General features: G+C 37.7%; 1 protein-coding gene across 15 annotated transcripts in view; it reads right to left on the bottom strand.

Annotated features, from left to right (window-relative positions):
* Positions 1-26450, bottom strand: part of LOC132911009 (bromodomain adjacent to zinc finger domain protein 2B-like) — a 230820-nt gene that overhangs the window by 11801 nt on the left and 192569 nt on the right. For 6 of the 15 annotated variants that reach the window (XM_060967281.1, XM_060967280.1, XM_060967289.1 and 3 more), the window contains 14 exons: positions 17942-18169; positions 16723-16908; positions 15723-15885; positions 15575-15592; positions 14554-14797; positions 13703-13964; positions 12434-12816; positions 11418-11732; positions 10972-11246; positions 10471-10552; positions 7152-7715; positions 6368-6391; positions 1466-1531; positions 855-899 (listed from right to left, as the gene is read on the bottom strand). In XM_060967281.1, the coding sequence (XP_060823264.1) occupies positions 855-899; positions 1466-1531; positions 6368-6391; positions 7152-7715; positions 10471-10552; positions 10972-11246; positions 11418-11732; positions 12434-12816; positions 13703-13964; positions 14554-14797; positions 15575-15592; positions 15723-15885; positions 16723-16908; positions 17942-18169 (2855 nt within the window). Of the gene's footprint in view, positions 1-854; positions 900-1465; positions 1532-6367; positions 6392-7151; positions 7716-10470; positions 10553-10971; positions 11247-11417; positions 11733-12433; positions 12817-13702; positions 13965-14553; positions 14798-15574; positions 15593-15722; positions 15886-16722; positions 16909-17941; positions 18170-19036; positions 19135-26450 lie in introns of those variants that run through there. The other 9 variants (XM_060967291.1, XM_060967295.1, XM_060967292.1 and 6 more) reach the window with 6 other exon arrangements.

Genomic DNA, 26450 nt, shown 5'->3' with positions numbered 1-26450 from the left:
AAAGACTGTTTGACATCTGTGTTCATCATAGTGACCAATTCGCGATTATTATATTTAGATCGACGTCGATGGAAAACATTTTGAAATACAGATTTTATTTTTTTATATAAAAAAAAAAAACGTAGTTTGAATCGTAATTGCGTTACGTTCAAGTAGATCGTCCAATTCCATACCGTAGCTACGTCAAGACCAAATTCACGACTGTGACACAAACGAACGGAAAGGAAAACTCAAGGCAAACCATAGAGATGCGGCAGTGTGCCGCGAAATCTACGTTCAAGAAACCACAGAGACGAAATTACAGTGCTACATCACAAAACTAAAAAGGCAAACACACGTAACAGGACTGTGTGACGTAGCGTGTGTCTGTGGAAATGACGAAGTAACCGATAATTTTGCATCTCCTCACCGTCGTGTAGCTTTGCTTTCGTATGAAAATCAAAGTCAAATGAAACGATTGTTAAATAAATAAATGAAGAATTTAGAAAAAAAAAAATACAATATAAAAGAACCGAAAGAGATGTAAAATTTCAATGAAAAAGGAAATCTATAAAATTAATGAATGCTTAATTCAAATAAAAAAAAGGTATAAAAAAAAAAAAAATAAAAATATGACAAAAGTGAAAAATGAACAGACAATATAATTCAATATTTAATTGCTTAGCAGATTAGTAAATGGAGAGACGAATGGACGTAAGCTGATTGTATAGGACAAAAATATATAAAAAACAGAAGCTAATATCTCTACGAAAGGAATAAGAACACTCATACACACGCACACCATCTATTCTACAGCAATGAGACGACACGCGAGAATGATCTTTGAAAATGATAGAAAATTTGCTTGCACTCACCTGTTCTTTCAGCATAACCGCCTGCTGCCGCTTCAGTTCTCGTTCCTGGGAAATCACAAGAGAATTCTCGTAGTCATTTTTCTCTCGTTCGTTAATTATCGTTCTTCTAAAAAGCAACTAACGGAGCTGCGGAGACGCAAGTATTTTCGCACGGGACAAAATAACGAAAAGACAAGAAGGAAGAGAAAGAAAGACAAAACGAAGGAAACGGAGATGCAAAACGTGTGATCGTCGAACGAGCGAAAAGGAAATTCGTATGGCTAAATTGTTAACGACAAACTACGTTCCACTTTGAGAACAACTTTCCGTGCCGATGGAACGCCAATTTCATTCCACGAATTAACGATAACAGGCTTTTTAAATGCTAGATTTTTTGAAATACGCGAGAACAGAGGATAATTTTATAAAATTCGTAATCGAAAGCAAGAGTCGAGTAACAAGTTGGAATTTAATTTATCGTTAAATGAAGCGTAGCTGGAATAAAGTTAGGCAATGTCAGGGTCGGCGGCTTTTTTTCATTTTAATAAATTGCAGAGACGAGATAAAATACGAAGTGGGACGTTACAGTTTAGAGAAATCAGGCTAACGTGTAACAACGATTTTAGGATTACCTGTTGCTTCCGTTGTTGCTCTTCCAGTCGTATCTTCTCCACCTCTTCCTGCCGTTTTTTCCGAGCCTGCGCACATGCCATATACACACGTCACTCGCATCCATCATTATTTTTTGGAGGGACAAACTTATACAATCATTTCTGCTTAATTTCATTTCTTATCTTTTTCGACCTTCGCGGGGGAGTTTTATCGTTTCGAATTCACAGATCGTCTATTTTTCCTTTGTCTTTTTTTCCACTTAACACGGGGGGAATTTCCGTAGATTCTTTTTCTTTTCTCTTCACCAACAATCACGCGATATTATCTATACTAACGTCTATGCTAATGTCTATACTAATCGAAGGATCTTATTGGATGTTTATTTTATTTAAAAAAAAAAAGAACAACAAAAAGAAGAATTATGTGGGAAGTTCTGTCACATAGATCTTATTTTTCTCTTGAAATATTTTCATCACATTTTGTTTTTCCATCGTTTCTCCTCTTAGATACCGTGTGCACCGCGTGTACCTCTATGAAATTTTCTTCTCTGCAAAGTCTAAAATTTCTATGTTGAAAATCTGCAGAAGCCCCGAGATTCTGATTGAAAATTGTTCTTTCGTGAGGTCTACCGATCTTTTTTTTGTGGAAAATCCGATCTCTTCGTGCTATTCGTAACTCAAACGCTACAGTGTACAAGCGAACTCGACTACGTTAGCAGAGTCTGTGACAGGGAGATAAGCGTCTAATCTAGCGTGTCTAAATTCTAATTTCTCCAATCGAGGCTTGATATCGTTACTTTGGTCGGTTTCGGCTGATAAAAAATTGTTCTCGAGGCATAAACCTTCTCGATTTTATTCAAATCATGGTAATTCGGTGAATCCGTCGTTCTTCATAAACGAATACACGTAAAAATCGATAAAATATGCCAATGAGCGGAGAATAGTAATGCAAATATAGGTAGTTACAAAGAAAATGTAAGACTTGGCTCGATATAAATCGCAAAATTAATTCTTTCCATGTTATATCGAGTTTTGTATTCGTTACATCTTTCGACCACTGTAAGATAATGTTTAAATTCATGGTGAGAGATGGGTCGAAAAGTTTTTTTTTTTTTTTTTGTAACGACACTTGAAAATTTTAACTGCGGATTTATATACATTTATCTAATTATGCAAAAATACACGCACAAATAGTGCAAAGATATATAAAACATGTAAAGTATTTAAACTTTTGTGCTGATAATTTGCAGAAACATTTGCAGCTTGTTGATTAATAACGTGGTCGATATGGTAATGATCTATTAAAAATACACGAAAAGCATAAAAAGTATAAAAGTACGTGAAACCATAAAATATCGAAGTAATAAAAGGAAAACACATCGAACATCTTTTATAAACGTGAAGACAAATTTTTCTGCTTTTCATCGAGATGATCGATTTCAAGTCTTATATCGATTGCTGATGTTCTTTGTTCCTGTCAGTGAATATGTCTTACAAATACACTGAATCTTAAATTCTTTTTGTAACATCCTACATAATTGGTCAACAAGTCGATCAAACCGAGATACAAATTGGAAACAACTACGAGGACACAAGTAATTGCACACATAAAAACGGTGTGTGTTGGAGTCACGGGACTCTTCACGGAAATCTCTTGCACCGGAATCTTCCAAGAAACAAAGAAAGAAAAGAAATATACTGGTGAAAAATCGTACGCATGCTAGTTCGTAGAAAATCTCGTGATAGAAAGAAGAAAACTGAAACGTGATGATAATATACAGATATAACGTGGCGAGAGTGACAGAAAAGAGAAATCGTAAAAACAAAGAAGAATGGAAATGGCGAACAGAGAGAAAGAACTGCAGCCAAGCAGAGAAGTCGAAAGAAACCGACGTGTTCCGTGTTCGCGAGGAAACCGCGTGACTGCACGGATCACGAAACGGAACATGGAAGAGAAGTTGAGGTTGAGGTTTTATCGAACGAAACCAAAAGCTTCTCACCAACTACCAGAGAGAAAAATATATAGACAACATATGAAATATTTAATTGATATAAATATATATAAAAAGTGTGTATATATATAATATATATAATAGTAATATGTATATATAAATATGTATATATTGTAAACCACCACCATAATTTGTACAAGAAAAAAGACGAAAGACAAAATAACGTAGAAAGTGGAAAAGTGTTAAAAAAGAGAGTATAAGAGTAAATTTCAGAAGCGATTAAAAGAAGAAGAAGAAGAAGAAGAAGAAGAGGAAGAACGTGAAGAAGAAAATTGTGAGAAGAAAGAGAAACAGGAAGAGAGCGCATGCAGGAGCCAAGCATATATACTCGCCTTATGTATTATGCACATATTATAGTGATATTATATCGGAGTCGTATTAATCGCTGAAGCTGCTATATTGATAAAAATAGTAGAGTATTTGTTAATTAGAACGTGTTGTGGAACAGTAGCCTGTTTAAATTACAAAGAGTTCTTAATAGCTGTGAGCGTGGTTGGTATTCGATATATAATAATTCAGAATCATAATGGTAATTAGAATAATGGCAACGGTAATAATAAAGAGCGATAATTATAAAGAGAGCGTAGGTACGATTAATCGAGTAGATAATATTATATGTTGCACGCGACAGCGTTTTCTCGACTTTAAATAAAGAGAGGGGCGAAAAAATAAAACGAAACATGAAAAAAAAAAAAAAATGAGAAAATTGAGAGAGAACGAAATAAAAAAGAACGAGAGGAAAATAAAAAAGGAAAATTGTTGAGCGAGAGGAAAAGAAAGCGCTTGATTTGCACGGGCAGCGGTACTCGATAATCGGGTAGAACACGTAAAAATTTGAAAAAAATATGGCATGCTGGATAATCATGTAGCTAGCTGTTATTCTTGTATATATAGTGACAGGAGAAGCTAGGCACAGGATAGCATTGCGACAGTCGGTATTACAATATTTTTTTTTTTTTTTTAATTTATCGTCATAGTTTCGCAGATATTATACATTCACGTGTAATTTAAGAAAAAAAAAAGGTTTCTTGTGTCTTCTACGCATACTGTGTTAATCTTCGTCACAATATCGACGTCGAATCTCGAAACTTTCTTTCTGACGTGTCAAGTAAATCGCTAGAAAAGTTCGACGATTCGTTTCTCATGGCACTCGAGCCGAATTGAGCACCGTTTTTAAAATGTGCGTCCAAATGACGGATTAAAAAGATCGATTTATTGTAATCGATATAACGCGATTTGTCTTATGCGAACAGTCGTTTAAATATTTGAAAATCCAAAGTAATTCCACCAAATTTCTCTCTTTTATTTTGACGATTTAATTTCACGGATTAAACACGATTCATTTTGCCTTGTACAAAGTGATTCGCACAACGTGGTCTGTTATAAAAATGATCGACGTTTAAAAGAACTTCTTTTACCTTTCAATGATCATCGACATTCCTTTTTTAACGATTGACCATATCTCTGTTTCAAGTTCAATCAAAATAAAAGACAGACGTGTATCTACGTAACCATGTTCTTACTTTCGACAATATCGCGTTTTCTGTTAAATCAAAAAATCCTCTCCCAGATTACCATCGGACCCAGATTATGCCATTAACTTTAAAATTTCTCACGTTAGTGACACCGCGTGAACCATCCTGCAAAACCCATCAACAGTTCCAACTTCATTTTCTCGCGTTTATTGCGTTTTGAAAAAAAAAAAAAAAAAAAGAAAAAAAATGCCGAGGAGAGAAAGAAAAACGGACTCAATTTGGCGTGTGCCAGGGATGTCGATATTGTTATCACCCGGCGTCTCTGACCCTACAAAAGCACTGTGTGTGCATCTATATACGCGCTGGCGCGCACGTGCACACGCGTTATGTGTGAGTATGTGTGCGGCTGTGTGTGGTGTGTGTGATGTGTCCTCTTTCATTCGATCGCTACGTGATGCACAGGTATTTTATAACGTGGCTACTGGTGCTCGTGTACCTGTTTCGTACCTTCGACCATCGCATTTTTCGACTCGTTACATCGTCTCGAAATCTCGAGAGAAAGTTTCTGTAGTTCGGCCAAGCCTTTCGAATTTCCATGGTAAAACCATCGCGAGCGATCCCGAGCGCACGCGACCATAGGGAGTAAACGGTTTAACAGCCCGAGTGGTAAAGTTTGATGGCCTAATAAGAAACAGACGACGGTGTCGCGTGTAAAACCCATCGATCCCGACCGACAAAAGATAATCTGAAAATGTTAAACGACACGATGGTGGCCGGTACGAGGCGTCGTTCTCGCGACAAGTGTTCGTCGAAGGGAACCCGGACCATCGTTCGAGCGATTAGAAATTATTGCAGACACTACGAAGAAGAAACGAAAAGACAAGCGAAGAGAACGTGTGAACCAGCACGCGGGAAAATAAGAGTAAACTCGTGGCTTGGTCAGACTGTTTCCAGAGAACCAACAAAAATCCCGAATTCGTTAATTAAAGGGAGACACGCGTGTAAATTGCGAACAGAGAAAAATGAGAGAAACATAAAGAAGGTCGATGATAAGGAAAAAAAAATATATAAAAAAAGATTCACAGATGATCAATGTAGAAATGCCGGATGCAAACGATTGAGAACACACACAAAAAAAAAAAAAAAAAAAAAAAAAAATAAAATAAAAGAAAAAAAAAGAAAAAACACGTGGTATGGTCCGCGAAATATGGTTCATGTGAAATACTTGGCGTGAGAAACGTCTGAAAGAGACGGAGTATAATATCTTACCTCTGATTTGTCACATCGTGATACACTTAATCTAGCAATGGACAGAGTAGAGACGGTGAAATGATCGAAGGAGCAAGTTGGGCATGGAGTAGAGAGGTTAGAGAAAAGATGTCGATCGCAAATAAATGGGATGGACGACATAGAAAACCAGGCAATCGTAGTCTTACCTCGAGAGGTCCTTCGTCTGGGTCCTCGTGCAAATCGGAAGAAAAAAATAAATGTAGAGGAGACGGTGGAGAGAAAAAGGGGAGGAGGAGATTGAACGAAGAAATCACAAGGACGACGGTAACGCTCATTAGTGAACATGAAGTCGATGAGGGTTTAATGACGATGTAGGATCGTAGAATGCAGTTCGCGTCCCGCGAAGCGGGTTGGGGGACTCTCGAGCATGGAGGCAAAGGTGAGAGACAGCGGATTCTTCGAAAGCAATTAATCGAGAGTGCAACTAATGGACAAAAGATTCGCGGAAAGAATGGCAGCGGTGCCGGAAACCGGCTTCGGGCAAAGAACTTCTTCAGGGAACGCTCCAGTTCGAAAGTAATTTCGCACTCGACGAATCAATTTGCTTTCGCTAAATATACCAATACATTTTCTTCTAATTATATGAAAGGAGACTCGTGTTGAGCGAAACGTTCTTCAAAGACAAGCGACTCCCTGGAAAATTTCAATATGACCGAACCATCGTTACAGTAGTGTCATTTGATTGAAGAACTTTGATACAAGTTCCAAATCAAAAAATCACTGCTTATGGATTCCTCACCAACCACAATTCCATCGTGAATTCCATCTGAATGTGAGCAAAAAACCTCGAGGACGCGACTCGCGATGGAAGGTTCCCCTGAAAGGGATGATCGAGGGCGGAGAGAATTTTTGGGTTGGTAACTCGATTTTTTTTCGAGTTATCTGAGGGTATTTCGGTGAGGGGTCGGGAGGCGTCATACGACATCTTACCTCCAGAAGCTCCTGACTTTGCGTCTGGGTCTGGGCCTGCTGAGTATTGTCCATGCTGGCGTTGGTGGTGGTGGTGGTGCCTGTGGACATGGTGCTGGAGATTGGCGGTGTGGAGAGCTGCGTCGGTTGCGACGTCGACGGGACGACCGTGGCGGAGGTGGTCGGCAATGGGAGAGGCGGTGGTGGTGGCGGCGGCACCACCTGCACCTGTGGCGGTGCCACCACGATGGCGGTGGGCAACGTGGTGCCGGTGGTGCTACTGTTGGTGGTGTTGACGGTGTTTAACACCGTATTGTTCGTCACCAACGACGTGACGGACGCCAAATTCGACGATGATGAGGACAGGCCGGACTTTTTTGCGACCGAGTCCTCGACATCAGAGTGCTGCATCATGTCGCGGTTCCTCCAGCTCTCCGCGATGCTTTCCCGATTCTTCCAAATGGTGGCCACCGTGCTGCTAGCCAGACCCAGCTCGCGCGCCACGTCGCTCTTGCTCTTACCGCGTTCGATCTCTTGGATGATCTTCATTTTCTGCTTGATCGTGAACGCTAGCCGCTTTCGACCCTGCGTTTGTAGGTTTAGGGATGCCCAATAATCGATCGTGTTAATCGGCGGTACGTGATTACGTGGTGGTACGCGTGCGAGTGATACCCGTCGCTCTTTTCGACGACGGTGGCCCGTCCTTCGTTCGAGGAGGACGTTCGTAAACAATTGTTTTGAGCAACTTGGGTGAATGATCGTGGTGGTAGTGGTAGTGGTCGTGATGGTGGTGGTAGGTGGTGGTTGGATTTCTAGCGTGGTCTCACTGTGAAGAGGATAGGCTGAGCCTTTTTCGAGCTTCGTAACCAACTGAAAGTTGGAACAGAACAAACTAAGAGGCTCTACACCAGCGATCTTACGATTCTTCAACTCTATACTCTTTCTTTTCTTTTTTCTCTCTATTCTATATCGTATTCGTCGTATTTTCTACATAAAAATTGACTCTTTGTTTCTCCCTCGATCGTCGGTGTAACAAAAATGATTTCTAACGTAAAGAGAAATAGAATGAAACATAGGTGGAAGGGGGGAAAAATCGATTAGGATCGATTATACAAGTGAACTGGGCATCCCTAGGCCGCGTTTCAGCTGGTTAATTACATGTATGTATTTTCTGTATCCCTCTCCTTTCGGCTGACGTTCTTTCATCTCCTCAAACGTCTTGCTCTGCACGGGGTAACTGCGTGTTGCGTGTGTTTTCAACAGAGGGGGACCAAGGTGGACACGTATATGTGATGTATAGTGCGTGTGAAGGTGGATGCAAGTGAATGCGAAGGAACGAATGAGCGAACGAGTGACAGAGTGATTGAAAATGGGCGATAAGGTTTCGATGGGGGTTTGGTCTGTAGTTTTGGTGTGTCTCGCTTCCTCGGGCGATAGGATATTCCGTTCACTTTGGATATCTTTTGGAAAAGCTATCACAATGGATGGGCTATTAAAGTTTCTACAGTCGCGTATCTACTCGCGTCGGTTTTCGGTCTTCGCCGCGGAAAAATCCTCGAAAATGTTCGACGACACAGTCGAGGATATTTCACGAGATCGTAAACTTGATTTCTCGCACCACGAATCATTCTTTCACCGATGTTCGACGAGCGAGAAAGGAACTTCGTCTGGTATTCGAACAAGCGGAGAAGTTTTCCGGGCGAAGTACGCTTTCCCTTTGCGCTCTCGAGATCGTGTACATGTCGATTTTCTTTCTCCTTTTCCTCCATATTCCCTCTATTTCATGCTAAATATTTCCACCAACTTCTCTGCGCGTTTTGTCTGTTGAACGAAAGAAATCGAATCGTGTACACGATCCAGAGCGCAGGTTCTATACGTTCGAGAGAAGGAAGCTAATCTAAATGGATTCTGGTTCTAACCGATTAATCTAACTTCTCACACGATCATTCGCCGTCGATCTATGTGAAATCAGGTGAGAACAAACTATACGACGACAAAGATCGATATATATGAGACTGTCTACAGCGCACACAAAAAGCACCGGGAATTATGCATCATCGAGTTCACGTACACGACTATGGGAACACATCTCGGGCAGACTATCTCGACACGTAGGTGGAGCGAATTATTATCCACTAAAAATATCGAAACCACCGGAAACATCGATGTTTTCAATTTTATATACGCCAACAACAATATCCTTTTAGTTTACTTTTATTTATATCCTCTTTCTATACTATACAACTATACAACAAGAAGAGAATACTATACAAGTTTTGCTAAATCGTTCAGAATTTTCAATTACCCAATAAAATTGTTCTAATCGTTACAATTAATATTTAGTTTCATAATTTGTAAAATTGAAATGCTTGTAACGATATGTAAAATTTAACGAATATATAGAAAATAACGGAAAGAAAAGCAATTGGAAATTCAAACATCGACATCATGGCGATCTCGATTTTTCTCGACAGTTCTTTCCTCCCATTCTCTCGTACATGTTCTCTCGCTCATTCTCTCTCTATGAAAGCTGCACGGTTCATCGCGGTTCTCATCAATGAAACCCAAAGACTGTCGGGTCGATTCTCGCCGTGTGGAGGACCCGGAAGCGAGATGCAGCCACAAACGATCCTCGATGGAAAACGACTAAAAAGAAACGCGTTCTCGGCTCACTGGCGACGAGGTGCGTAAACGAACAGAAAAATGTATCGAACACAAAACTAAAAAAAAGAAACTTTGGAACTAAGGGGTACGAGATTAGGTGGAGAAATTGTTGGTACAGTATATTAGTTTGGAAGAGACTCTGGGAGGACATGCTGGGTTCTCCTGTCACTATTGCTAGCGATTCTCGATCGTCTATAGGGGTTCTTGGTTTTCGTGTGTCCTGGGACATTTTTTCTCTGTTTCTTCTCATTTTTTTTTTTTGTTTTTTTTTTTTTTTGTTTTTGGTTGGTTGTTTGGAATACGTAATGGGTGGTTTAAGGGGGTTTCACATATATGCGAGTATATAAAAGTTTTTGGAGTTTTACAAGAATATATCCACTGGAGAAGTATATATATATATATGTATGTATATATATAATGTACAAATAGATGTATATATAATATACGTATATAGATATAGATAATATATATATATACATATATGTATATGTATAATATAAATACGACACACACAGAGAGCATGCGACACGCACGACAGGTGGACAAAATACAAAAAAACGTAATAGGTATCCCAAATAGAGTGAGAGAACAGACTCCTTGTGAATGAAACAACGAGAATCGAGACAAAATGTGAAAAGGAAGTAAACACTGTCATAAAAGAGGGGTTTCAACTTACCTCGAGCAGCTGTTGATTTCGAATCTCCCGCTCTCGCCTCACTGCCTCCTGCCTTTCCGTTTTCTCTTGCTCCTTGATGAGCCTGCAACGGGAACACCATTAAGTGATCAATCATTACCGTGATAAATATCAAACCCTTTGTGGCCCGATAGTATTTTTCTAGAAAGAAAAGATTCAAACTTACAAAGCGTATAAACTTCAAAACATAAAACTATAATATGCAAATTACGAATTGCATTGACGAAAGAAATACATTGTCCTATTATATCAGCATAGTTGTGTGAACTGAAATTCGATCGATTGATCTATCATTTACATGATCGATAAATATTTAACCTTCTGCGGTCCAAGTGTTTCTCTAGAACGGAGTAATTCCGCTATTTGCAACTGGGTCGAAACTTAAAACTAGAATTACGAATTGGGTTAATGAAGTGAAGAGACACTGCCTTATCGATATATTCGTCGTTATATTTATATTTAAAAGGATATTCGATGATTTACCTAGCTTGCTCCTTGTGTCGTTGCGCCTCCTCTTTCGCTAGCTTTTTTGCATATGCCAGTTTCTCCCTCTCGTACTGATTGTTTGTTCGCACGTCCCTGAAACCACCTGCGGCTCTCAACTCCTCCAATCTTCTCGCAACTTCCTGAGCGCCCAACCTAACGAATTCCGCCTCCGCGAGACCCATCGTTGGCTGCAGGAATTCACCCACAAGCGGACGAGACGAGAAGGAAAAGTTTGCCGTCGTTAAGTCGGGTGGATTCTGTTGCTCCAAAAACTACAAAACACGATTCCAACGTAACATAATCACGTATACGTATACATATAAAAGCGACGATCTTTCAGTCCAAAAGAACGAGAAAAAAATATCAAATTGAAATGGATGAAAAATCAATAACGAAGATATTAAAGGAGGAGAAACAAATCCTTTTCAAGGAAAGGAACTAACCTTCGCCAAATCCGGACTACTCCTGAACGTCTTTCCACAAGGACTATAATAAGACACGTCACCCTTTATCACCCCTGACTTTCCTAATCCCTTGATGACGGTCTCTCGCTTCCAGCCACGCTCAAGCGGCACCTGGAGATCCCTCTCGCTAGGCTTCACTTTTCTTCTCTTCGCGCTAGACACGCCATCCGCGTTGTCGTCGTCGGTGTCCGTCACAACGTCGGTGTTGCTGCCGCTCTCGCTCGTCACGTCCATGTTACTCTCCTCACCGGATACCTCGAGCACCTTGTTCTTCATCTTCTCCTGTAAAGACCGCTATATAGGGAGCATGGTTTTAGTGGAAAATCATAAGTGAAAAAAACAAAACTGTCCGCGCCCGTGGTTTTCGCTTCGATTTTTCGGTATTTCTTCCTTCGTGATGCCCATCTGCTTGAAATTTCACTTTTACAGTGAAAATTAATGTAGCGGTGCTCGTTCAAATTCTGATAATTTGCAATTCTCGCGAGACTAGTAGCAATTTCGTTTTGCATAAGAGTACTCTTTGACGAGTAAAGAGAACCTGGCAAAAGTAAGAGAAATGTTACGTCCTCTCCACTGTCTTTAGATTGTACATTTCTATTGAGTACGACGAAACAAATAGAGCTTAAATAGACATTTGTTCGATTAATTAAATATCATAATGAGGGAACTACTTTGAGCATTTTGTTACATATGTTTATATATTAGACGCATTCTGTACACTGTTAAATTTCCCGTAAGTATCATAGTCATTAGATTACATTAAGCTGAAAACACTGAAAATAAGTAACAATAGTGAATGAGTCATTTGAATATGGGTTATACAACTCTATCGAGATTTAAACGAGCACTACTGTAACCGTAGCTTCAATAAAATCAATAAATCAAGATGCTTAAAACTCAGCGAACTTACAAATTGCGTAAAACGAAACAAAGAATATACCCATTTAAAAAAAATCGAAAAATTATTTCCATAATGTATTTACCATGAAATTTACCTGATTCTTATCATCGGTCTGGCCAGTGGCAGTGGCATGCAATTGAGCAGCCAGAATATTCGACCTAAGTAACGAGACCTGATGAGACAATGGCACACTAGGATCCAAAGTGGGCGTCGGTTTGATTCCCAAAGCTCTACTCTGAGCTAGCAACGAGGCCACCGTATTCTTCTTCGGTTTAGATACTCCACGGCCCAAGTTTCTCGGCCGACCATCTTTGTGGTGGGTCGTGCTGGCGCTCTCGCTCTCCTCGCTTCCACTGCTCGGTCGTTGAGGTGAATCCGCTGCAGCGAACAGCTGCGCCAAGGATGGACTCGGCGATGCTGGCACCGGTACGGAATTCTGTGGTACCCTTCGAGGCTTCGGTCCTGGCTTTCTTCTCGCTAGTTGTGGAAACAGTCGGTTTATACGAAATATCGTACAAGATTTTATTTGAAACTTTGTAATTAAAATTTTTTTTTGCATTAAAATTTGTTTTCCAGTTCGCAATGGATGACACTCTAGCTCAAAAGTTTGGAGCATGTTAACATTTCAAAAGAAATAATGACGTCCTTAATTAAATAACTATTTTATTCATAATTCTCTTATAGTGTTAAGATTGTAATTAATTATATGTAAAAATGAAACCTGTGTGTTATAATTATAATTCTTATTTCTTAAAGAAATGTATAAAAAGATTTGTTTTGTGGAAACAGCAAAAGGTGCTCTAACATTTTGAGCAACTATGTACGTCAAACTCTTATTGGTCATTGTCACAAATTTATCAAATATATCAACACATCCATCAAACAGTCATGGACAATCTACGTGTCACAATTCAGTGACATTACTTTATCAAGTATGAATGAAGTTTCAGTTATAGCAAAAGTTCCTCTTTTATAGATCTAAAACTGGAAATCAAAATCTACATCTAAAATTAGAATCAGTTTAACTCAAGACTAATACATTTATCTTCAAGTTACTAACTTGTTAAAATAGAGTGTTTCATATATATGAAGTATGAAAAGATAAAACATTAATAGAAGTTTTTGTTTTGTTTTTCTGAGTTGCAGTAGATTAACATAAATAAGCATTATTCACAGCCCTCGTTGCTAGTACTTTTATTTCGATTCTTTGCATTATTTTATTGTTCGGCTCGGTTCTATTGACTGACTCTATAGTGTATATGATTACTATTGTCGTTACGAATGGGTCAATCTACTGAAGAACTCAGAAACATCGTGTAATGTTTTTGAATCATTTGGATTTTTGCGCAAATGTAGTACTTACAAGTTCTATCGGAGGCGAGTAACGACTGACTTAAATTACTGAGCTGACTGAGCGGCTGACTGCCTGAAATCGGCGAGCTACTGCTCGTCGTCGAGGGTTTCAGTGAGAGGTTCAGCGGCGCGTCCGAATCATTCGAATTGCTCGCGTTAGTGGTTGTTGTATACGACGATGGCGCTGGTAAGGCAGAGCCGTTTGTCGAGTGTGCCGGCAGTTTGATCACCTCCACGCGATCCACCGACTCCCTATAATCGTTCGACTCGGTCTGAAAGAAATACAAACGACAACATTACACCCAGTACTCTTAGGATCTTCTTTGGGATTCAACTTTGAAATTCTGTCTTCTAAGCTCTTCAATTCAGTCAACCGACTATATTAAACAGATTTAATTCTTGATTGATACTGTGGAGTGCATGGAATGCACTATTCACAAGATATCTGATATCAAATAGATCAGGAATAATTAATATTTTATAGGATGCACTGTCCTTGAGATATTTGGTATCAAATATATCAAGGCTACAGCGATACTTTCACTCACTATAGCATAATTAGTATTGTATAGAATGCACCATACGACATATAACATTTATATTTATCTATTCTATTGCGAATTCAAAATTTCATATTTTATAAATATGTATACTAATGTGTCTTAATCTTTAAAATCATACAGAGTTTGACTTTACTAACTAGTCTTCTCTTCAATTATTTGATGAACCTTTAATTAGAAAATGTATACATTTCTTGGCTGAGAATACAAAGATTCCACCCTAAGATAAATTAACTATACAACTATTTTTTAGACTACTTCCATTCTATCATAGCATTCTAAAATAGAAAATAATAATTACCCCCGTGCGATTATATTTTCTCGGTTCCATCATTAACGAAGATGTCGTGGTGTTTGTCTGATGAGCACTGAGAGCAGGTACCGGCGGTGGATGCACACTCACGCTAGGTGTGTCTAAGGATATAGTCTTCTTCCTGCCGCGGTTCGTTGTGCCAGGAACCTTTGGACCGACTATGCTCGACGTGTACTTGATAATCTCCGTATCAGGTGGTAGGCGTACACCTCCTAATATACTGCTAGGATCGCTAAATAAATATAATTTAAATAATCATTTAGATCATTCAATCTCTTGTTTACATTTCGACCGAATCTTGTAAGATTTACGAACGAGATACTTTTACGTAAATTTTCAATCCATGCGTTTAGTAGCCCTTCAAGCACACGATTATCGTAAACTGAATTAATCATTGTAATATAGATATAACTAAATAAGATTGATATAAAAATAATTTTATAATCAAAGAATCATTCTATAGAATAATAAGAGCTTATAATATAGCATCAAAGTATTAGAGACGAATATGCAAAAGGATGAATGTAATCTATGTCCACAAAGGGCTAAAATGTTAACCGCGCGTAAACGTCTTTTTTTCCGCGACTATTTTGAATATTAAATACAACGGAACGTGCGACTAGTTAAAGGACAAATTGTTTAAAACGGCGCGACGTTAAGGGCCATCGAGCAATCATAACAACGAAATTACACGGTTACAAGCATCGTATGAAAGTTAAATGAACAGGAGAGTGCCGGTAGCGCGGAATTCACGGGGAAGAGAGAGAGAGAGAGAGAGAGAGAGAGAGAGAGAAATGGAAATAGAGAAAAATACCCCATGAATTGTGAATAACAAATATCGATCGTGCACGAGCATCTCTTTCGATTCGTTTTGTTTTATCTCCTTCCTCTTCTCTTTCATTTTTATTCATTTTACGTATCATTTTCTTTTCTCTTTTCTTTTTTTTTTTAGATTCGTCGTTGTTATTAATATTTTTACTTTTTTTGTTCGTTCTTAACGATCTCTCACCTGCCCTCTTTCGCAGAACTGTAGGCGTATCGGCAAGCGTGGAAAAATAATTAATGGGAAACGGTAAGTGCGCTGCGGACGCGGGGCGTCTGTTAAAAAATAATGAAAACGGGAAAACCATCGATTTAACGAGCGTGCACACTCGTACCTGACAACGTTCGTTTGCGAATTCGGCGTGCTGCTGGTCGACGTGCTGTGATGAGACGACGTGACTGGTGCTTGAGTCGAAACCGGTAAACTGCTGCCCGTCATACTCGGCGTCGTCGAACTGCTACTGCTCGCTGGCGTCTTGTGACTCTTGCTTGACTTAGCTTTTGGTTCATAGGAAACAGACATTTTATCATTTTTCATTCTTTTGTACGTACTACCAAGTATGAGAAAGATAGAAGAAATTTCAAAAATTTGACTAAAAATTACTAAGTTGTTTAACTCTTTCGTTACTAGATACATGTAATTACGATTCTTATAACAAAGAACGATTCATGGTTGTCATATAAAAAGAATTCATATTTTCTAAAGGAATGCAGTATAACTTCATTTATCTGAATTAATTTCGATTTGAAGGTATTAATTTTCATTATTATTTATAATTTTTCATTCACATTAAGGCCTGGATTACATTCAGATAAGTAGATTAAGTCAGCAGGAGTTCGTTTAATCAAACATAACTAGAATTTCGTTGGAATATATAAATGAAGTTCAGATAAATACTGTTTTACTATAGTTTTTGCAAAGAGCAATAAAACCAGTATTATACTTGTGATATTGACTTGTGTGTACAATTATTTAAAAAAAAAAGGTTAAAATATTGCATTTACTTCGTTGACAAGAGATAAGCTACTAAAAGCACATTTTATAAATAAAATTGCAAAAGTAGTTTATATATTTAGAGATATAATTAGATAATTTAATTATACGGTACTAACGCAATTACGCGTGTTTCATACAGTGTATTTATCACGTGACTGCATTTTTTCTAATTGCTGTAGCGAAAGAGTTGAACAAATTCTGAAGAATTTTGATCTCTTGTGATTTCAGTAATTATATAGTGAAATTGATAGCATTGAAAAAAATATAAAATATGAAGTAATGAACAGGAATAATATTAAATAAGGAAGAATGAAATATTGTAAATTTATGATACTTACACTTACTAGACTTGTGGGACGATAGGGACGGGGGATTAAGTAGAGAGGCAGGATAGGGTGGCAGAAGGCTCTCGGCACCAGGCGGAAATCCGGGTAGCCCTGCCGCTCCTTGTAACCTCGCGAGGTAGTCCTGTGCAGCTAAATGTGAGGCCATTGTCCACCACGCTGCACTAGCAGGATTGATACCTACAAATTTCAAATTGTTAGCTTCATTTTCACGTTGCTATCTTATCGTCATTCATAACCATAATCACTTTATCATTGTTCATTCTATCGTATTCCCTAAGACATTTTCGATATAATGGTATTTTCCTACCGTTAAAAAATGTTTAAAGTTGAAGAAACATATGAAAAAATCGTTGTTGATATGCATGATTTATTGTTCCAATTTCACCTTTTGCTTGTTAAAACAAGAGTGAGATTGAGACATAAAAATTCGAGAACCGCAGCAAATTAACCATGTATTACTAACCCAGATACGCTCGAATTTCTCTTGTATGATGTTTTTGTAAATATTCATTTGTTTGTATTAATGTCGAACATATCAATTAATATTTTATGATACTGTTTCTTATTCGTTTATTGTTTGAAACACGCAAACAAAGGAATGATGTCAAATTGTCAAAACTCATAAAATGAAATTTTAGGATGATGACAAGCATATCTATGTTAATACTACACTGAATTATTTTAAATTGAATTATTGATTTCATTCATACATTTAGTTTACGAATAAAAAATATAAACTCCTATGAAATTTCGCAACTGAAGACACTGGTGCAATATGGAGTCAGCTTTATTGTTCAGTAACTTAAGTAAACCAATAAAAACTAACTCAAAATTAATCAAAATCTAATTCACAAAATAGCTAATATTACAACTATCAATATTTTGAAAATATTCAAGTACAGACAGGTAATGGAAGTTTATTTTATTCCTAAATCAAGTAAAGTATCAGGATATGTAATAGAAAACTACCTGACAATCTATCGAATTTTTAAATTTCTACAAAAGGCAGGCGAAACTTACCATTGATTTTCATCTACGGGTTTCATGTAAAACCGTTAAATATGAAACCTATACCGTTTTTCCCTTTCCAGACAATACAATTTATATATTTCTACTGCTATTTTTGTATTCCTGTAAACCCTCCAATTACACAGTCCATTCTATACTAACATTGATATCTCTATAATGTGTAGGATGACAATGAAATTACCTAAACTCGCAGCCTGACTGGCAGCTACACTCAGAGTACCAAGGCTGCTATGGGAGTATGGTGGTGGTGGTGGAGCGGAAGCTGGTGTGTGGCCCCCGAATCCGGGAGCAGAGCCACCACGGCCCAAGATGGCATAAGCCGATGGTAAATGATGGGCCCCCAATCCATACCCGCCCGGCATTCCGCCGAATAGCGACGAAGCTGCACTGTCGCCTCGAGGCCAATATGCTGCAATCAAAATCAAATTGGCACGTTCAATTACACTTACTTACACGAGTGTAGAGATGTTATTGTTTAATTCCTTTGAAAAATAAACTTCTATTAGGTTATGTATGTTTATGATTAAATATACAATATATGTATACAGGAATATTTTCTATGGAATATTTTCACGAGTCATTGCATTATTAATAAGATAACTAGAACATGAAACGTTTAAATTGTGCTAAATATCGTAGGTGTTCCAATACTTATTAGACGCCATCGTCAATATGAATTCATTTTGAATTGAACTCTTTTAATATACCAATTATCGTATCAATCACTTATAATCGTCTTATTAATTAATAAAATATCATGCTTTTTATACTTACCAATATCTGTAGGTAATTTATATTGATATTGGCATATTCCTTTTTTTTTACTATGGTACAGCTGGGACATTTAATGTATTTTTAAGTTTTAATATTGATGAGAGATTTTACCCATTACTTTCTAATATGCAAATTTACGAACAATTATTCTAACGATGTTACACGAAAAAATGAAAATAATGCTTGTTCTGCGTGTTTTTTTAGTGGTAAAATAAATAAATTACAGATATGTTACAATTGCGATCGATATTGCGATTCTTCTTCATCTATTGCGATATATAATATTACGATAACTTCATTGCGAATCACACCTATAAAACTGTACGTAGAAATAGTCTTATTTACATAACCTTCAAATTCGATTATTTCGACAATTATCTACGATCCTACAACACGTTTCAGTATTTTCTTATTCAATTCCGTTATTTGTTACTGTAATTTTATTATTATTATTACTACTACTACTGCCAATTTGAATACTATTATTATCATACGTATATACAATCGAAATAAATTTGTTGCTCCTGTGCATCTTGCTAGCCATTTTTCAAACTAACTATTTTCTTTAGTCTTGAGGTGATTATGGTATAGGGTGCCAAAGAAATACTCGGCGATGTTCAACAGTATATTTATTTAATAATCCTCTCTTTCGATTCGTTTCGTACAATTCTCGATTGCAACTCACTATTCTCGCTTCTCCGTTACAACTCGACTATTCTCACTTCGCGGTTAAACTCGACTGTTTCCTTCGTCCGATTTGTTTCTTTTGTCGCCCTTCAATATCCCCACTACGCACTCGTTCGTTAGGCGTCCGCCACTGTTGCCACGTATTCCTTCCAAATATTCGGCGGAAGGATCGTAGGGATATCGGTGGCTCATTAGACCTGTCGGCCTTACGCTTCGGTGGTATACTTTGTGTACCGACGAAACCGTTAAAAAGTTTTGTTGTCGAATACTGCTGCAGTCCAAAGCAAATGCTACAAGATAGAAATTTGACGCTTTGATACCTCATTGCCGAAAATACATGCTACTAATTTCTAACCATCGTTGAAGTAATTGTTAAAGATTCCATTATTTAATTAAATGTTTAACTAACAATGAAACGGGAGAGTAGGAAAGAAGCTTCAAATTTTCATTACCAATACTAGCTGCAAACATTGTTGAGCACTCAGATTCGTACTCGTGTAACACGATACTGGTGCATACACGCACACACCCGTCGGCAATTCCAGTTAATTAACCAATTATCCGCGAGCGTCATACGCAATTGATTTACCTCCCGGAATTAAATATAATTCAGTACGGGAGGCTCGCAGAGCGCCAGCACGTACGTACGGCGTTCCCGAAAAATATTTGTAAATTCGGGAAACGAAGAGATAATTAGAGGGCCGGCCAGATATTTCGCCCTCGTTATGTAACCCCGTTAATGGACGCTGGAAACTCCGATCGCGAACGATGTAAAAAGATTGAAATGCACAAGAACAACCTGACTATCTGCCTACACACAACCCAAAACCTGATAGTATAATATTTCGAAAATCATTGGCTTAGAAGATTAAAAATTTCAATACCTTTTCCGTAATTAATGAAAAGAAAATTCCAACAGATTAATACAAAATTTAGCAATTTAATTAAAAGGGGAAAAGAGGAATACCTTAGAAATTATCAATTCAGAAGATTAGAAGTTTCAGTAACTTTTCAATAATCGATGAATGGAAAATTTACACAGGTTTCGTTCAAAGATTTAAGAAAGAAAGAAGAAGGAAAACATACTAATCCTTCGCTGCGACTTTTTCTTTGGTTTTAGCTGCGCTTTTAGAATTTCCATTCTCTTTATGTTTGTGTCTTTTTTCATATACAGTAGAACTCCATTTATTTGAATCGATCCGGGAATGAACAATTCATATAACTGGAGTTCACATAATAGAAATTCACAAATTTTCTTTACCATTTATTATTCTTCACTCGTATAATATGAGTTCAGCTAACTAAAATTCCACTGAGATAAATGGGATTGCGCCGCAGGTTTACTTTTATTTCTCAAATTGGTAATAACTTACACCAATTGCTAATAACCTATCGTTGTGCCAGGATAACACTAACGTTTGACCGATTAAATTTCCCTAGTACAACGAAATATCGCTATCGAGGCGATTAACAATTAAACTGTTATCGGCTGTATCAACGATCGTAATGATACGCAGAACAGGAAGCGAGGAATAAATTGCAGTGTACACATTGATGGAACTCGTTATGATGATGCCGTTTAGGTGAGATAAATAAAAACGGCGGATGCCGATACTTTCTAATTTTCATGAAGTGCTAACGATTTTCATAAAACCTTTCTTTAGCTATACGACTGTGATTAAGCATCAAGGATATCCTACAGTCCCTATGAAATTACCCTAAATCTCCTCTATTACGCGTTCTTGCCTTGAATAATGATAGTGCTTTGACTGGCTGCGATTACGCTTCGTACTTATATACGAAGCTGAGCGTCTATTTTTTCTTTTTAAGTAAAATCATCAATGAATACAGATAGCTGTAAGTATCGGTTGAATGAAATTATACCGAAGGAGACGATTCAACTTCAATGGCAAATAATGAACTTGAATCGAACTGAAACTAAACTGTATAATCGAAGCTTCCACTCGACATTTTTTTTAGAAATTAAATGTAATGGAGACGCACAGAACAAGTTAATCGTTTGATTCCTGACAAATTAAACGCTAGTCATATATTTTAATATTAAAGTTTTATATAAAGATTTATAATCTAAACAGTTAGCTAATTAATAATCGTTGCAAATATTTATTGCTATAATTTAACGACTAGTATTTTCTTAAGTAGAAAACGATAATTAAGAAGAGGCATAGCCCTTAGACGAGCAATAACCTGAAGCATTTATTAATTTTTATACATCTGTGGAAATATCTTAAGTATTCGTCTTTACCGGTGAATTTAATAATTTAATGTGCGTCACTAACCTCTATGTTCATAATTGCATAAGAACATTGGATAAATTTTGCAATAACTTTAATTACAACAATTTAAAAAACAAACACTATCCTATGCGACAAACAGCACTAGAACGACAACTTACATAATTTTATGCTTGTATAATTGCGTAAATTAATGTATGCGTATGCAACATGCAAATGCAAATAATACAACCATGACTGGTCAACGATATGTAAAAGCACGAGATTACATAAATAATCAGTCTGCGAGATCTTTCGTAATTTCACTCATAGATGCGATGAATTAAGAATGCTACATGCAAATATATGTAAAATATTTATTTTATGCTTTCAAAAATAAATTTCCTATATTTTTCTAAATGAAATGAATTATCGTTATTAATATCGAATCATTTATAGCGTCAGAAACTGAATTAAAGTCTAATCCTGACATGCTTGGTCCATGCATGTGAACAGTTAATCTTTATTAATCGAATTAATAATATTATACCATTGAATAAAATTTCATCTACCATTCATAAATCGAAGATCAATCGACCTTGGAATTCTTTCCCCAATTTTTCGTTAATCGAAAAACGAATCGAGTTTGGTCGAGTTCTCGTGTTTCTACAATTTATTGTTACAAACGTGGTCGCAAACGTACCATAGATTTTCTACGAGTACAGCGGCCTTGAGCAAGGCCGTGGCATTGAAATCCAAGCGCCGCTTTAATTTATACCGGACGTTGAACCCTCGCCTGGCTTACACGACTACTTCACCGACTGGAGCAACTGCATAATACTCCAGCTGCATATATACATACTATACATAGGTGTTATGTACATATATATAACTATATATATATATATATGCATGTATACATAGGTGTACGTACGTAGTACGTACGCACGCGTTACGATGTTTTACATGGTGGGAAATTGAAATTTTATCGCGATGGATTTTCTCTCTTCCCCGCTTGGTTTCATTGCAATTACTTTGTTCTCACGATTTTTAACTTTTCTTTCACAGAGTTTTTCTATCTTTCCACGTTTTCATGGTATGCGGAACTAACGGGACAAGATTTTTTTGATTCGCTACAGTTGCCCAAGGTAACGTCACGTTAATTTCAAAAATTGTAGTGTACGAAGTTTGTGCGATGATTGGAAAAAGTTTAGAAAAAGAGACAGAGAAGGCTAAAGGCGAAAGAGTCGTTGATAAAAAAAAATAACAATGGAGTCTGTTAAGGTTAGAATCATTAGAGTGATCAATATGAAAAATTCGTAACTTGTTCATATGATGTTTTGGATGCACTACGATGCATTTTCGAGAATTTTCTATGATACTTTGTCAAGTATGTACGCATATTAGATAAAGATATTAAATTATATAATTTCATTTATTTTCATTATATCATTTTAATCTTTTTGGTTACCGATAGTGCCAATAAATATTCCAATAAGGTCTGTTAATAAACACCACATATGATACGAAACAGTTAAGAGATAGTTTCGAGAATTATACGAGACACGGGAATTACATTTCTGAACTTACTCTTTCGCTCATCCTTGCCAAGTACGTACATAACATTTTTTACTCGACTTTTAATACAGTCACAAATTTCTTGCCTTAATGAGCCAGCGACGGTGAACGAGCTGTTACGTGCTTTCCTCTTTAACGTAGATGCTTTAATGGCAATCCATTATTCGAGTAACCGAGCGACCAGCGTGCAAGACAGAGAGAGACGGCGCACATTAAGCCAGTCCGCCATTTTCGGGACCACGGACTACGCTCGTCGCGCCAACTTCCGTAACGATTCTCGATTAAAGAAACGACGAACAAACATCTCGTTTATTCGTTCGACAGAATTCTGCCAGCCCGTATGAAATTTCGTTGCGAAACGCTTCTAGTAACGTAATGATCGTTAATTGAAAAGGAAAAAATCTATAATTGGAGATTTCAACGATCTTTCGATCGGATAAATGAAGGCTGCGTGGATTCGCGTAACGAAGAGGAATTAAACGTACGGTAATCTTGTTTATACGAGACAATTTTATCGAAGGTTCTTCGTTTCCACAACATTGGCGCGATAAATCGTTCGACTAATCGTTTTCCCAACGAGTCGAACGAGACCGATTCTATATCCTAGGAAAATCGAATGAAATAAAATGAAATCCACTAGGGGGAGAAGAAGACGTTGGGAAAATTGTGCGAGAGAAAAACGATGGAAAAGAAATATATCTTTGACGTTCGTTGTAGATCGGTAGCAGTACGTGTTCTTGGAAATTCAACAACATGGTGTTCTAAACGAAAACAAAGACTGCCAGTGCGGTCTTATAGTTTCAGCACGCGATGCGTCACGTTTATCGATTTGTGATTAAGCTTTGGTTGTGAGAGCTGGCCAGCTGGGTACGGGCCACCTACCCAGAACTAGGGAGAACTAGGCAGTGACAGCATGAAGACACCTTGAATCGCTTGGAATAATCGAATTTTTATGCTGCCTGTCCAAATTTCAATTTTCCAAACTCGCATCTGGTACTATACGCGAAAAAGTTTCTTAATTTTGATTTATTGAAATTAATTTAGTTTAACAATATCTTACTTGCTTTTGTATTAAATATAATTATTTATAAAATCTTTAATACAATTTTCCATAAAGTTTATTGATTCATTGTTAATTTAAATTTATAAAAAGACTAACGTTCTAGCGTCACATCTAGAGGGATGGCCACCTAATGGTAAATGAGCTTCCTCACATGTCCCTGCAACGATATTCTACACTCGTTGTATAAGTTTCAATCGGAACGTCGAATTATCGTCCGCTGGAAAACATTCTGAGATCGATATGGAGGCGGTTTCGGATCGACAGGAGTACGGGAACAAATCGCAGTTGCCACGGCAGATGGCTTTTACGTCGCCATAAAATTGGTCGGCCAACGAATCTGTCTTGGAATAAATATCAGCGCACGCACGATTCACACTCGCAATAACCGGCCACGCTCTCCAACGAGGACGTTTATTGCACGATTTTAACGATTTTAACGGCGGAGAGCTTTCGACATGGCCATCGATTAACGGAAAAACAATGCACACCCCCACACAGGGGGTGGGCCCTTTATTAACGGGCACGGAAAAACAGGAAATTAGCGACGCGCCCGTGACTGTCGCTTCCAGTCAGACGCCGACGATGATGATGAACGGGCACATCGATGACCCTATCCTGTGTTTCTACCCCCTTCCAAACGTTCTCTTATTCCGTTTCCACGAGGATGATTGCATTCTCTCTCGATATTTCGTGTTAAATTGCTGCATATAAAATGTATAACGTTTCTTTCAAACTCAAATTTGCTAATATCATCTACTAAATCTTACATCTTCTATTAACTGGATTAAGAAAGAACATGTACTTGTACAATGAGAAATGTAACACGCTGACAGGAAAATTTTAATGTAAACCAGTTGGAAGTTAAGAAGGAATAGACTTTCCAGTGACCAAAATACGATATCCATATCTAAGTATCCTTTTCTCAAAGAAAATCCATTTTCACGGTTGAATAACAAAGAAACTGCAGTATATAATACCCAGTACTAATTCAAATCTTAAATAACAATAAAATATATTTATCTGTAAATAGTAAATAATATCCTAAATAATAAAAGAGTGTTCGTCTTTAATGCAAAATGACAAAAATACCTAGCTCTGATAATATCTGAATAATAGAACGGTATACATTTACAATCCGAAATAACCAAAATACTTAACCCTAATTTTAAGATGCGTGAATAATAAAGGAGCACTTATCTATGAAGCAAAATACTCAGAAGACCTAGTTCCAATCCAAATATCCAATACTTAGTCAATGAAAAAAGTAGCTAAAAAGCAGAACCTCAACCAAGTATCTTCTCGCTTCCATCTCTGGATACGTAATTCTACGTTAAAGGAGAAGCAAAAGCAACTAAAATTCGTTGGTTAACGAGAGATTCGACGCCACGGTCAAATTCCTCTCTGTACGTGGCTGCGTTCAATGAACAACAAATCTCGGCCAGGTTCGATGCGAAATCAGCGAACGAACAGCCCGATAAGAGAAACTAAACAAGCCAGGATAGACGAGAGGAGCGGATCGTAGGTGGAGGAAAGCGTTACGGAGCGACTGGTTCGTAGGATGTGTTCGGTCCGGGAGCCGGGAAAATGGCCGTGTTATTAAATCGATCGGCGCTCTCTGGCCAGTAGGGGTTGGAGCTAGGCCAGGGGGCTGCGAGAGGGAGAGAAACGTATATAGCCACGGGGATGATGAGAACGCGATGGAAAGGGGCTCGAGAATTACGAATGGCTCTTGCTTGGTCGTCACACCGCCGGAAATCGGCGTCTCCTGTTTACGCGTTTTAATACACAATGCTCGCTGCGGAATTATTCCAGCGGATAAAGAAGAGGGTCGTCTATTACGATTTCTGTGAAATGTGCTTGTTAACACATTGCTGGCCAACTTTCCAGTAAATGCAAAATTCTTCGTTGATATTGATCGAGGAGTTTGCATGGGAAAAGGACTTGTTTGAAAATTTCTGATTCTTCCTAGTATTAGCAATTTATAGTTGTACTTATAGATATAAGGAGAAATTTAATAGTAAATCTATTATTCGGATAAAACATACCATACGTCTATTGGCTGTTTTTTCTGAAAGCTTCCGCTCGATTATTGAGTTGTCTGACAACTCCTTTTGTTTATTTGAAAGAAGCTTAACTTACTTTCAACTTACAGAAATGGCTCCTTGCTAAGCTCGAATACAGAACACCGATCGGATGGTCGTACAGTAGCGGAGAATTGAAATAAAGTTAGGTTTGTAGGAGTAATAATGATTAATACTTCTGATCTTACAACCTTCTATTTTACAATCGGAAAAGTTAAATTTTTGCACGTGGTTCTATTTTGATAGCTAGAGACTGTACTTTTAACTTGCTGA

This window comes from Bombus pascuorum, chromosome 9 (genome assembly GCF_905332965.1).
Source record: "Bombus pascuorum chromosome 9, iyBomPasc1.1, whole genome shotgun sequence".
Classification (NCBI taxonomy): Eukaryota; Metazoa; Arthropoda; class Insecta; order Hymenoptera; family Apidae; genus Bombus; species Bombus pascuorum.
Note: the sequence above shows the minus strand (reverse complement) of the source record. Positions and strands in the feature narration are given on the sequence as shown.